We start from the raw sequence: 14,877 nt of genomic DNA on the forward strand, positions 1-14,877 counted from the left end.
CACCAAAAGTTGTAGGCATTAGTGAAACTTGGCTGTCAGCAGAAGATGTGGTCACTGGAATTGAATGTGATGGGTACAGTATTTTCAGGGAGGATAGAGAAGATAGAACAGGAGGAGGAGTACTGTTGATGATAGCTGATGTGTTGCAGCCAAAGAAAGTAGTATATCATGATGATAGACATGTGAATGAGAGTTCATTTGAGGCAGTCTGGTGCGAAATAGTGACCAACGCAACCAAATATACAGTTGGATGCTGCTATAGGCCAGGGAGTACGGGGGCAGATATTGAATTCATGCATCAGCAACTTAGTGCAATGAGTGAAGGCTTGGTGATTATTATGGGGGATTTTAATTACGGTGATATCAATTGGAAGGAGGAAATATCACGTAGCAAAAAGGAAATGGAATTCATACATCTTCTACGAGATAATTACTTGGAAGGGACACGTGGTGTGAGAGTGTTGGACCTGGTTATTGGTTCAGAGGTTATATGCATAAGTAAGGTGTCCTCGTTACCTCCAGTTGGTGAAAGCGATCATGTGGTATTGACTTGGGAGGTTGCAAAATCTGTGGATTTTTCTATTAAGAAGGGGTATGTACGGAACTACAGGTTAGGCAATTATAACAAGCTTCGGAGTGAGCTTGCAGCCATCCCATGGCAGAACATATTGCAAGGGAAAGATGTTAGCAGTGCTTGGGATAAAATCAGCGGGTATCTGAGGAAAGCAATATCAGATTGTGTCCCCATGGTTAGGAGGTCAAACAAGGCAGGCATTAGATGGATGAGCAGTAGTATCAAGCTTGAACTGCAAAAAAAGAAAATGTTATGGAGAATTTACAAGGAGAAAGGCGATCAGGACACCCATGAGCAGTACAAGGCTCAAGCTAGGAAGGTTACCAGCATAGTAAGAAAAGCTAAATCAGATTATGAGAAGACCTTAGCCAAAGAGATCAAGGGTAATCCCAAAGAGTTCTTCCGCTATGTGGCAAGTAAGAGGAAGAATGACTTCGGAAGGATAACCTTAGTGGGTGCAGATGGTATTGAGGTGACAAAATCAGATGTAATAGTCGAGTTACTGAGTGATCACTTTTCAAAAGTCTATCACCCAAGTGAGGATATCTCTATACCTACAGCAATACCTAATGTGAGAATTGAAGCTAAAGAATCAGAGGTATTAAATATATTGCAAAACTTAAATGCAAACACTGCGGTAGGCTTAGATGGAATATCAGCTCGGGTGTTGCGTGAATGTGCAAATGAATTGTCAACCCCTCTCACCTGGATATTTAACTTAAGTTTGAACTCTGGTATGGTCCCTAGGGAGTGGAAGTTAGGCAAAGCGGTTCCTTTGCATAAGGGTGGCTCTAAAACTGCAGTATTGAATTACAGACCAATCACCATCTCAGGAGTAGTGGTAAAAGTATTGGAAAAGTTGGTTAAAGACAAAATTCAAGAATGGGTGGATCAGGATATGATACTCTATAGAGGCCAACATGGTTTTGTTAAAGGTAGATCCTGCCTTAGCAATCTATTAACTATTCATAATAGAATAACATCTGAGTTGGACAAAGGAACTGGCTACACAGTGGTACTTCTGGATTTTGCTAAGGCTTTTGACAGGATACCCCATAGAACACTGTTACGCAAATTGGAGCAGATGGGAATGGATATTAAATTGGTGATATGGATAGCAGAATGGCTCAGGGAGAGATACCATAAGGTGGTGTATGGAGGAGCCGAGTCCAGAATGAGGCAGGTGACCAGTGGTGTGCCTCAGGGCTCTGTGCTTGGGCCAATGTTGTTTAATTTGTATATAAATGATATAGGAAACGGCTTAAAGGGAGATATTCAGTTGTTTGCTGATGATGCAAAGTTGTGTAGTGCAATAGAAAATCAAGCTGATGTTGAAGGTTTGCAGGAGGATTTAAATAAGCTGGTAAAATGGGCAAAAGAAAATGGATGTCAGTTCAATGTGGAAAAGTGTAAAGTCATGCATTTTGGGATTAAAAGATTACCAGCTGTGTACTACATCGATGGAAAGGTACTCCAAGAGATTGATGAGGCTAGGGACTTAGGGGTATTGGTAGATAGGGAGATGAAGTTCAGAGGACACATTGCTAAGGTGTCCAAGATTGCACATAGGATTACTTGGTTGTTGAGGAACACACTGACATCCAGAGATAAAGAGGTTATTATTCCCCTTTATAAAGCATTGATACTTCCACATTTGGATTACTGTGCTCAGGTCTGGTCACCTGGATTCCTTGGAGATGAGGAGGCTGTGGAGAGGGTTCAGAGAAGAGTGACCAAGTTGGTGAGTGATATAAAAAATGCTCCCTACATTGATAGATTGAGAGCTTGTGGATTGCAGAGATTGGTTGATAGGCGAAGAAGAGGGGATATGATAGAAACATTCAAATTACTAAAAGGTTTTTATAGGATTGATGCAGGGGAAATGTTTCAGCTGTGTGATAGTGATGGAAGAACAAGAGGTCATCTCTGGAAATTAAAGAAGAGTGTGGTTAACAAAGGTGTCAGAACAAGGTTTTTTGCCTGGAGGGTGGTGAATGAGTGGAATTCATTGCCTGACTTAGTTGTGAGCTCTTTGTCTGTAAATGAATTCAAGAAGAGATATGACAGATATTGTTTTGCTAGTTTGGGTCTCCCGCGATGAGTCTACTGACTCCATGGAGATACCCGTAATAATAATAATAATAATAAGATTCCTGTTTTCATGAAGGCCTAATATAGTTCTGTAAGTTTAAAAATAATATATATTTTGTTTTCATAGAGAGTTTTTGTCTCTCTCTCATAATATATTATGTTCAATGAAATACGAGATCGCTTCCTGCCATAAAACAGTCGATCAGCTGGCAATCTCACACACACACAACCCAAACATCCTCATTACGAAAACTTTGCTGATGTTCAGTTAAATTTTAGGAATAAACCTACTATACGTAAATAAAAAGGAAAGATATTGCATAAAAAAAACATAAAAACACACACACATACAAATACACCGAATAATTGCAGGTTTTAGTAATCAGCAAATTAGGGGCGCAGGCAAGAACTTGACATGCATTCAAAATGAAAAAATTTATTTTTATATTTACAGAACTATATTAAGCCTTCATGAAAACATAAATCTTATCTTAAACTTAAAGAACTGTTAATAAAAACATATAAGTTCGAAAACACAGAATTGTTCACTCACATCGAATCGGAAATTCATCGAACGTTATGACACTAGAGTCAGCTGTAAACTAATTGAGTAACTGGTGACGCATGTCAGCATTTTCTGGTGCTTGTTGCTTCAAGATCAAACAAGCATAATAAGTGCACACTCTAGAATTCAGTGGTAGGTTAATTGTGTGTTTATATATATGTATATAAATCGTATACAAAATTTTTTAAAATTTTTCTCTGGGGTTCAGTGCGCCACACATTGGCCATCCCTGACTTAGAGCATTGGGCAGATGAGGATAGTTATCTGTGAGAGTCAGCATGGATTTGTTAACGGGTGCTCTTATTTTAGTAATATGATTGCCTTTTATAATAAAGTGACAAGAGCGGTTAATGAGGGAAAGGCATATTTTACCCCTTTTTTTTATTTTTTTTTTATTTTAGAAAGCCATTTGATGGGGGTTCCACATGATATGGATATTTATATTTAAGTCAGCACATGGGTTTGGATGTCAGGTTACTGTATTGGATTGGAAACTGGCTGTCTGATAAATAGCAGAGAATTGTGTATGAGGGAGTGGTATCGAGGAAGCAGAAGGTTACAAGTGGGGTCCCACAGGGCTCAGTACTGGGATCTGTATGTTTTATATCAATGACCTTGTCAGTGGATGGCAGGAAGATATTCAGTTGTTTGTAGATGATGTGTAGCTAGGAAGGGTTATTAGTAGTTCAGATGTGGTTCAAGAGGATTTGAATAAACTGGACAGACAGGCAAATGAATGGGGGGATATCGGTTTAATTCAGCTAAATGTAAAGTCTTGAAGATTGGGATACATTGATGGGAGGCTGCATTCTCTGTTGGAGGAACTGTACTGGAGGAAGTGGGGGGGGTGAGCAAGGGATCTGTGGTGATGATTGATTGCAATTTGAAATTCAGAGAAAGTGGTGAAGGTAATGCAGATGAATGCTGCAATACTGAAAATACACTGACCAGCAGAGAGAAAAAAAAAGAGTTGCCATTCCATTGTATAAACCCTTGATCAGATCACATCTGGACTATTGTACTCAAATTTAGTTCCCAGGATTTCAAGGGAATAAATTAACCTTGGAAAGTGCAGGGGTAGATAACAAAGGTGATATCAGGACTGCACAATGTTAGTTATAAGGATAGAATGAGGGAACATGGATTGCAAAGTTTGGTAGATAGAAGAAGGAAAGCTGATATGATTGAGATGTTTAAACTGTTGAGATATAGTTACAGGGTTGACACTAGGGAGTTCTTAAGAACTCCCCAATGTCATCTGGGGAGTTCATTTGGTGGAACAAGAGGAAGGAGTGAGGAGAAGGGGGCTATCCCTGGAAATTGCAAAAGGAAGTCATGAGTGAGGAGTGCATCGCCTCATAGAGTGGTGAGTTCAAGGAATGGTATGATAGACTGCATTTTCTAAAGAGGGCCCTCTCACAATGAGTCTTGTGACTCCATAGAGGTTCCGAGTCAAAAGAATTTTGGATTTAGTCAGCAGAATTGTTCTGTATTGGTCTTAAACTAAAAATAAACATGATGGTTACAGTATGCTGAAATTTCATGCTGGTTGTTGCATTGCTTGGTTAAACATTCCCCCTGCTGTTTTTCCTCAGTGATCCAGAGTGAAGTGAACAAACAGTTACTGCTCACAGAATTGAAGGGATCCATCATCATCACCATGAGAAGCATAAATGGGAAAGAATCAAACAGAGAGAACTAAGAACAATCATGTGACAAATTATATTATGGAGATGAAGAAGGTGAAAGCAGATAAGATACAGCTAAATAATAAATATAAAATGCTATATTCAGGGAATAGTGAGTTGAAGAGAAGAGGTAAGGATTAAGGAAAGTCTCATTGACTATGTTATTGTTGATAATGATGTTTTCTCACTGGTGTAGGAGACTAGAGTGTACATAGGATTTGAAATTAGAAGTGATCACAATTTAATCTTGAGCAGGATAAAATTGAATTTCATGTTGAAAATAAGAACATGTAAGAAAGTTTTAAAGCGAATAAAAGTTGAGCAGCTCTCAGATGTAAACTATAGACTAAAATACACAAATATTATTCAAGAAAAAATGAAAGAATTTGTGAACAGGAACCAAACCCTGGAGATTCAGTGGCAAGCCTTGAAGAAAATACTACTGATTGATTCAGCCAGAGAGGCATGTGGTGAGGTTGTCTGCAAGGATAGAAAAATCAGAACTCCATGGTGGACACAGGAAATTAAAGAGGCAGTGAAGGAAAAGAAGAAAGCATATCTAAAGTTCCTGGCAAATAAGTCAGCTTTTTCTCTTAGAGAATATAGAGACAAATCTAAGAAAGCAAAACACGGTGTAAAACTAGCTAAACAAAAGTCATGGGAGGACTTTGGCAAGAACATAGAAAATAAATATCAAGAAGGTGGCAAAATATTCTGGAGGTTGTTGAAGAAGCATAGGAATGGAGGAAAGAGTGCTGTAAAAGGAGTTAGAGATGATAAAGGTGACATGAAAACAGGAGAAAAAGATATTCTTGAAGTATGGAGTAATTACTTTGAAAAATTGCTAAATGAAACAAGCAGTGCCAGCAGCATAGTAAAAAAAAAACACACTCAGCAGACATGCAATCAGGAATACATATCCATACGTGAAGTAGAAAAAGCCATCAAAAGCTTGAAATGTAGAAAAGGTAGTGTTAGTAAATGATATTCGACCAGAAATGTTCAAGTATGGAGGTATAAAAGTCTTACAGTGATTGCACTGCATAGTTCAGAAGGTCCGGACAGAGGGATGAATTCCAGATGATTGGAGTAGAGCTTCCATGGTATCCATATATAAAAAAAGGAAATAAAACTGAATATGAGAATTATAGAAGTATTTCCCTACTGAGTGTTCCTGGTAAGATTTATTCAAGTATACTTGAGAAACAGTTGAGAAGAATTGTGGAAGTGACTTGGTGAAGAACAAGCTGAATTCAGGCCAAATAGAGGCTGTCAGGATCAGATCTTCACTTTACGACAAATAGTCGAGAAAGCATGGGAATATAATATATCTGTATTTAAGTTTTGTAGATCTGGAAAAGGCGTATCACAAGGTGCCAAGAGGAAAGCTATTCAAGATGCTACAGTTATATGGTGTGAATGGGCATTATATCAAGCAATACTCAAATAAAGACAATACTTTGTCTTTATTTGAGTTGTAAGTCAACCTGAAAGAAGTACAGGAAGATTATTTGATGTTAAATCTGGTGTCAGAAAGTGATGTATATTATCCCCTCTGTCATTCATTATCTATATGGATCACATTATGAAGGAAAGTGATATTAAACCTGATATATTAAAATTCATTGTTAATCTTAGCTCTTTACTTTATGTGGATGATGTTATACTAATAAATAAATCTGGTACAAGTCTGCAAGATTCACTGATTAAATTGAATAAATGTTGTAATAGATATTGTATAAAGGTCAGCAATAACAAGACAAAGCCAATGAAAATAGGCAGAAGCATTGTGCATGGAGAACCTATAGAACAAATAAAACATTGCAGCTACCTAGGCACAATTTTTAGTGAAAATGGTAAATTAAATATGGAAATAGACAACAGAATCAACAAAGCTGGTATGGTAGGAAGTCAACAGAATAAATTTATATGGAATAAGAGAGAAATTAGTCAAAACATTAAATTAGCTATATACAAGACAGTGTTCAATTTTAACTTATGGATCTCAGAGCTGGGTTAGAAATAAAACACTTGACCAAAGACTAGAGACCGCAGATATGAGAATCCTGAGAAAGATTAGGGGCATGAACAGATAGCAACAATGGCAATATCGTATTAAAATGAGGATATTAGAAAAGAACTTGACATTGTGACCATCCAGGAATGTGTTAGCAGAGCTAATCTCAGGTGGTATTGTAAAAATAATCATAATTTACAATTAGAACAGGTGGCATCAGCAGCAATATCATATTGATGTTGCAGTATCACGTGGAGTCTTGACAGGTAACAGATTGATTGTAAATTTTTGTCAATGTAATGATGTAAATTTTTTTGTACTATCATATCCTGTACTTCCCTTGAAGGTACATGTCAGGAATGTGATGATGATAATATATTTCCTGATTTTTGTTAGAATACTGTAACGTTTAAGTAGTACTGTGAAATGGTGCCAAACAATGCAAGAAAAAAAGAACAGAAGCAAAAAAGAATACAGAATACTAGTGAATTGTTAACAAAGTGCTTGTCCCAGTGAATGTAATCATACCATTTTGGAAACTAATGAGGATAGTGACTATGAATTCGCTTTAAAAATATCTAGACTAAATCATATTATTCATTGGATGATGAGGAATTTGAAAAAGCTGAAAAGTGATTAGAGAGGCTTTGGAAGGACAAGAAGGGTAAGCTGCAAAAGGAGCAATAAAAAACACCAGGTGAATCAAGTAACAAATCATGTAATGATAAACTGATAGGTAAAATCAGTTATAAAAATAGGTAACTGATATGTTAGAAAGATTCAGTTATAAAAATGCTATCAATGACCATATTGTTACATTGAGTTTTCCTGGTGCTAAAATCATAAAATTAACAAATATAATTGAAAAAGCAGAAAAGAAAAGAGGTTGTAGTAGGTCTGGTAGAAACAAACAATTTCTCTGGTGAGAAATAAGTATGAGAGAGGATATGAAAATATTGGTAGAAGAAGTAAGAGGAAAGAGTGAGAAAGAGAAAGTAATAAGTGTATTACCTAGATATGAGTCTTTGGACTCCCTGGAGGTGTTTTGTAATAATAATAATAATAAGATATTGTGGAATTAAGAAGATGGGCTCTAATGGCAAATGATTCAATGCATAGGTTGTGTAGAAAAATTGATTGTGAGTTTTTGGATGTGTGGAGTGAGTCTGAAGGAAGGAGGAATTTATTTAAGAGGGATGATCTACACTTGAATGTATATGATGTGAGTAGTCTGGAAAAAGTATTTATTGGTCTGAAACCTAGTATAGATACCCAGAGAAACTGGATTATGATGGGAGGCATGGTGAGAATGTGTGCAGAAGGGTAACCAGATTGTACAACTATATTAATGATATACACAAAATAAGAGGTGATTATGATGATTAACAAAAAATTGCATGTGGGTTCATCTAGTTCAGACTTATTAGTATATGTAAGGATGTCTGTATAAGTGAAGTATTAGATATGACCAAGAATCTGAAAGTTGCCCAACTCAGTTGTACTGGCTACAGAGGAGAGTATATGGAAAAGCATGGAGATAACTTATTATGTCTGTACACAAATACCAAGAGTATAAGGAAACAAAGGGGATGAGTTTGTTGCCTTAGTGAATATACAGGTAACTCTCTTATAACGCAGTACTTATACAATGTGGTTTCGATATAATGCGGTCTACAAATTGTAGTAACCCTCATATAACGCAGTACTTATACAATGAGGTTTTGATAAAAACACGGTCTACAAATTGTAGTAACCCTTTATCTTTTCATATTTTTTTTTACTGTGCGACTTAAAAATCAAATTTTATCTTTGTTAAATTTGGTCTGCCTGTATCGCACATGTAGTTATAAGTAGTGAATTTATATTAGGGGAAATACCCTTTAGCACATATGTACGTCAATTGCTTACTGTATAAAGTGATTATTGTTAAAAGTTGTCTTCATTTTCTGCCAGGAAAGCACATTAAAAATCATAAGTGTGTTAATCTCAAGCTGAGCACTTATTTTTTCTGGTGAGTTACATATAATATGTAATGCTTTTTTATGTAAAAATTTTATTTTAATAGTTATGGCCACTTAGAGGGCTTTTGCGATATGGTTGAAAAGGAAATTAGTGAATTAATTGATGGGGAAATAAATTTAAATTAAGAATAACCGGTACAATTAACAGATGACGTCGAACCAAATGGCAGGGAAAGTTCTGCCGAGATTCTAATGGTGATGAATCCGTTAAAGAATTCAGTTTAAAGAAATTAGCAGAAGGATTGGACTTGGCAAGAAAGTTAGGAAATTATTTTACGGATAATGATCTCTCAGTGGAGCACTCCAGAAAATTCATGAGACAATTAGATATTTGTTTAACTCCATAGTATGAACTTAATAAAAAATTGCAGCATGGTGGTAAGCAAGACTTCTTGATAAGTAAACCAGCCGAAGTATGCAATGAGAATTATATAAATGATGTCATAAAGAGATTTCAAGTGATGACGACGTCTGGCCACTTGTAAATAAAGAACATCTACGAAATGTTCGTATTGATGACAGTGATGACGATCAAATTATGCACTTTATTTTATTTTGCCTAAAGCATTTTATGCATTATAGGCAATGAAGTTTACATACAATTTATATTTTTTTAAGTTTAAACTATGTATTTTGTTTCATAGTTTGTTTTCTTAATTTACATTTACCTGAATTGAATAAAAATATTTTTTGTTGGATATGTCGTTGTTTATATAATTTAAAAAAAAAAAAAAAAAGACGACTTCAGAACATAACCCTACTTTTTCTATGTGATCTGAGTCTCACATAATGCGATTTATATAATGTGGCTTCTGAAGCTGTTTGATATTCTTGGTATGCTGTTTCTTCATTGGAAAAGTCCTCGTCTTAGTAGACTATAACAATAACATCATCAAACTTCCAACATCCTTCCATCATCAGCATATTGCAGTCAATGTTATGGCTTGGTAAGAAATATTAGGATGGGTTTCTCTAAGCAACATGTTTACTCAACACATAGGCAATTGTTCTATGGTAGTTGTGTAAAGAAAGTGGCCTTCCTTTATACCTCTGCTTTATGATATAGATATAGTGAGCTTCTTGTTTATCTTCATGCAGAAGTGAGTATTAGAGTATAACATCTAAATAGCTGGAATGAAGCCAGGGCCGAAGATTAAGGCTTTCCAGCATTCATAAGTAATAGTATTCAATCATAATCATCAAAAGCATTTATTTGGTCTCTAGTGTCAAGCATTTGCTAAACAGTCAGCTATTCTGTCCCAGGAAGGTTCATCCATGAAAACCTGCACCTTTTAAGGGATAAGATAAAAATAGTTAATCCATTATAAGGTGCAGGTTTTCATGGATGGCTCTGACTGTCTATTGTGTTGTTTAGCACATACGTGAGGCTATTGGCTTTTGATATTATTTTCCTTATTTCCTTTGATGACAGATACTATCATACTTGTGGTGAGAGGCCATTAATAGTTGTTCTGACATACATACTGTAGAGAATGTCTAACTTGTTTCCAGAAAGATTGGTAAAATTCACGAGTAAGCCTGTCTACGCCAAAATATTTATCTTTTAGTAGAAAAGTGTGTCAAATCACATTGAATGATGGGAAGCTCTGTTTTATGCTGCACCAATGATGAGAGAAGATTTTGCTGGTGGCATCAACAAACACTGCATTAGCTTTGTGTATTGTTTAAAGATACCTGTAGCATAATTATTTCTGAATATTGGTCAGGGATATACTGTAGGATGTATAGGTTTCAGAGTGACACTTCCATTGTTATTAGAAAGGTTACTGGATGGCTCGTGATATGCTGGGTTATTCTGGGTATACTTAGCATACATGGATTGGTTTATGAATGATTATGCTCCCACTGAGATGCAAGCCCATTGATCAAATAACAAATTCCTTTTCTGAGATTAACAGTTTTCCTATCAGAAGGGTTTTTTTTAATGGAGAATCCATCCATGAAAGATTGGTCAGCCTATACACTAGTACCATGGTTCTTCTAGCTGAGAGATTAGACCACTGAAATTGATGGTGATGTCATATACTGTAGACAGTTTCAATGATGAGACTCAAGCTTTATTGAGGAAGATCTGAAACTGTTCAGCCATTAAAAGATTTTCTGTTTTCTCTTCATCATCTGAGGACTTGGGAATTTTCAGCTCATCCTCCTTTTGCAGGCTGTTGGGAGGGATCCCACATGCTTAGAGGCAACAGTTCTTTCAGACCATCGTGCTGATTTAGTTTTGGTTGTTTGAATAGCTCTCCACATTCATTTCAGTAAAATTATGGAGACTACAGCCAACCATGTTAGGAATAATTACTTTAATTTCCTGACATTTCGATCTTCATATTAACATTGGGAAATCAAAGTAATTATTCCTAACATGGTTGTAGTTCTCCATAATTTTACTGAAATGAATGCTGATCACCATGTAACACTAAAGGAAAGCTCTTCACGTTCTCTTTGCTCAGATGATTTTGTTGTCATCTGTCTGTTTCCCACTTCCATTTTTCTAAGATTGCTTTTAAATGGTGCAACAGAAGTTCTTTCACAGGCAAAATTTCATCAGCAGCACTTGATTTTGTATCCTCAGTATTTCACGGAATGCTTTGCACTTTGAAGGTTTCTTTCCTGAGAATATTTTTTAGGTAGCTTTTTTTTTTTTCTGATTTGTTAGTGCTTGATAATATTGCCAACTGTTTTTTCATTCTTGTGGATATATGGGTAAGATTTAATTATATGTAATTCCTTCTTTGTGGCAGTAGAAGCACTAAGCAGCTACAAATGATATTAAAGGCATAAGCTACTCAGTATATTTCTGTATTTATTATTTTCAGTATGAAGCCATTTGTGTTATTGCCAAAGTGCATCACATCATGCTTCTGAAGCTTTTAATGTATGCAAACTTGGGCCTGGTGACAGGGGGAACACTCTGCTCAGATTTTGCCTTCCATGTTGTCTTTGGATTGCAATTGTAACATGTTCTTCTCCCTCCCCCAATAAAACACGTTACTCTTATTCAAGAATTGCTAGAACTATGCAAATGTGCAACAGAAGTTCTTTCACGGGCAAAATTTCATTAGCAGCACTTGATTTTGAATCCTCAGGGTTTCACGGAATGCTTTGCACTTTGAAGGTTTCTTTCCTGAGAATTTTTTTCTTGGGTCTGGTAACAGGAGCACACTCTGCTCAGATTTTAGATTGCAATTGTAACATGTTCTTTTCCCTCCCCCAATAAAACATGTTACTCTTATTTCAAGGATTGCTAAAACTATGCAAATTTACTTCAACAACACGTCCTTTCTGAGACTTTAATCAAAAATGCCTAAACATTGGTGCATGCTATATTCATATCTCACCAATTGTCCTTGCACCAGTGTTTACACTTTTTATGGTTAATATCATAGACCCTGATGCATTGAAGTACATTTGCACAGTTCAGCAATTCTTGAAATATGAGTAAGATTTGTGTGAGGGGAGAGCCAAGCTGTATTACTGCTTGTAAATATTGCTCTGCCAGGGTATTTTGCTTCAGTATTTGCATAAGATAAAGAATGTACGGACCTTTGTTCTTTGGTTTGAGCTAGGCTGTAACTGGCATCTTTTCCATGGTTTGGAGCTTCATAAGACCTACTGAGCCTATCTTCCTGGCTGAGAACCAAAGAGAGAGATCTAAAGTGGTGTGTGTGTGTGTGTGTGTGTGTGTGTGTGTGGTATATTTGTTTTGATCAATCTTTTTATGTTGTCGTTGTTATGTCAGTACCATGTATATGCTTAAAAGAGGCTGAAAAAGGATAATGTGAATTGTTATTAGTTGATTCCTTGATTTATCGTCCAGAAGAATAGTTTATCACTAGAAGATATGGATGTTTAATAATATTAAACTATATAAAATATTGATTCCTTGATTTATCTTCCAGAAGAATAGTTTATCGCTAGAAGATTTGGATGTTTAATAATATTAAATTTCATTTTTGGTTTAGAATTCTTTGATTGTTAGAATTAATCTGTTTTGAAAATCGTCATTTTAAAATTAGTTTTTTTTTTTTTTAATTAATAAAAGTTGCTGAAAAATGTATTTTTTGAAATTCCAAAAATGTAGGTTATTACAATAGTGTATATACAGGGTGGGGGAAAAAAACAGAAAAAATAATTACTATAATTAGTAACCAAATGTTTGGAATGAGTATCAGACCATAAGTGACCTGATATTAGGTTAACTCTTCTAGTCTAAACAAGATGGCATCTGAATAAAAAGAAGTGCAATGCATATTGACTGTTAGTTTTTCAAAAACTTACATTGTGAATGCATTCTTTTTCCAGTCTTCTAATGTTATTGTCATTGCTGTGTCAACACTACGGTTTAAAGAGGATGCTCCAGTACTGGCTGATCCACATATACAGATGCTATTTGTAGAATACAGATTCCTTGATTATTCACTAGAAGAACTAGAAACTCCTTTTTCTCTTCCCAAGCCAACACCTCCAAATAATATAGCATTTAATTTCAGGAAAGGTAAAGAGGTATAGGTTATTTTTATAGCATTAAATAATTCATGAATTTAATAGTTTGTATATGTATATACACACTTGCATGAACCTGTATATGTGTTTGTTCACATGTATCCACATTTTCTGAAAATATTGGAATATTTTTAATGTTCTAAAGGATACTGCATTTATCCAAAATTAAAATAAGGTTTTTTTTTGGGGGGGGGGGGGTACAGGATCTTATGATAGCACAGCAATCCCTCGATTAATGCGTTCTTTAAAACAGGCGCATTAATCGAATATAATAACTTATGAGAAAAAGTATAATTCATTCTTCAAATTTCTTTTTCGACCCTTAATTTTTTTTATAAAAGAATTAGGGTATGTCTCAAGGCCTAGTTAAAGGAAAACCATGAAGCTGAAATACTAAAACATATCAGAAATATAAATTTATTATTCTACTTCTTAACAAAGAATTGAGTTAACGTCGTTTGGCGAGCATTCTGTTTCTTTTTTTCATACAGCTGACGGTATGGCTCTATTTCCTCTTCTACTACTTCTACAAATTTACTGCTTCTCTGTTCATCAGGGTCAGCCTCTAAGCATTGTTGCTTATAAACTTCGATTGTACGAAAAATATTTTCAAATTGTTTCTGTGAAATCTCTTTGGACTTGTGAGTGATTAAATTTTCTTCATACTCTTCAGGATCTTCCCATTGTGCATCTAAATTTAGCAGGTCAGAATCACTCAATTTCTCAGGATGAGATTTAATTAACTTAGATTAATTTCAAAAGCCTCTAAAATCATTTGCACAATGTGGAAGAATGTGCTTCCAAACAGCATGCATATTGCTAGCAGTAATTTCATTTGACTTTGTGACTTTATAACCAGGCTGAGATTTATCTGATTTGACCAGAAAAGTCTTGGAAGGCATTCGCTTCCAAAAAAAGACCTTTTTCATTGATATTAAATATTTGTTGGTCACAATAACCCATCCTTCTTCCACAATTTTCTTCAAAATCTCTGGATAATTTGCGGCTGCCTACTTATCTGCACTTGCAGCTTTGCCTGTGAGTAGAACATTATGTAGGCTTTTTGAAATGCTCAGCACTAGCGTGGAATTCTTCTTTTCCATCAGTGATAGCCCTTTCTTTCAAGGTTGCAAAGAGACTTAATGCTTTTGATTTAATAAGGTCATTGCTAAGCGGAATCCATTTTTGGTTACAATCTTCGATCCATGCAGAAAGAAATTTCTCTAATTCAATCCTTATAATACTTTGATTTTGAGTGCATGCATGATGAACTTGAAACAGCCTTCCCTTCCTCTTTGTATTCAGCAGCTTTACTTAAAATTGTTCTTATGGTTGATTAATAAAGCAAAAGAACACCATTTTTGTGTTCTTGTTCCATCTTTGCTTTGGACTTG

General features: G+C 35.5%; 1 protein-coding gene across 5 annotated transcripts in view; it reads left to right on the top strand.

The window, feature by feature from the left end:
* Positions 1 to 14,877, top strand: part of LOC150110185 (protein fantom-like) — a 588,918-nt gene that overhangs the window by 475,243 nt on the left and 98,798 nt on the right. For 4 of the 5 annotated variants that reach the window (XR_016548253.1, XR_016548255.1, XM_090391966.1 and 1 more), the window contains exon 33: positions 13,283 to 13,475. Coding sequence is in view for 2 of the 5 variants with exons in the window: in XM_090391966.1 (XP_090248092.1) it covers positions 13,283 to 13,475 (193 nt within the window). In the remaining 3 variants the exon portion in view is untranslated. Of the gene's footprint in view, positions 1 to 13,282; positions 13,484 to 14,877 lie in introns of all 5 variants that reach the window. The other variant, XR_016548256.1, reaches the window with a different exon arrangement.

Source organism: Typopeltis vanoorti, chromosome 1 (genome assembly GCF_054136105.1).
Source record: "Typopeltis vanoorti isolate ZY-2024b chromosome 1, IOZ_Tvanoo_1.0, whole genome shotgun sequence".
Lineage (NCBI taxonomy): Eukaryota > Metazoa > Arthropoda > Arachnida > Uropygi > Thelyphonidae > Typopeltis > Typopeltis vanoorti.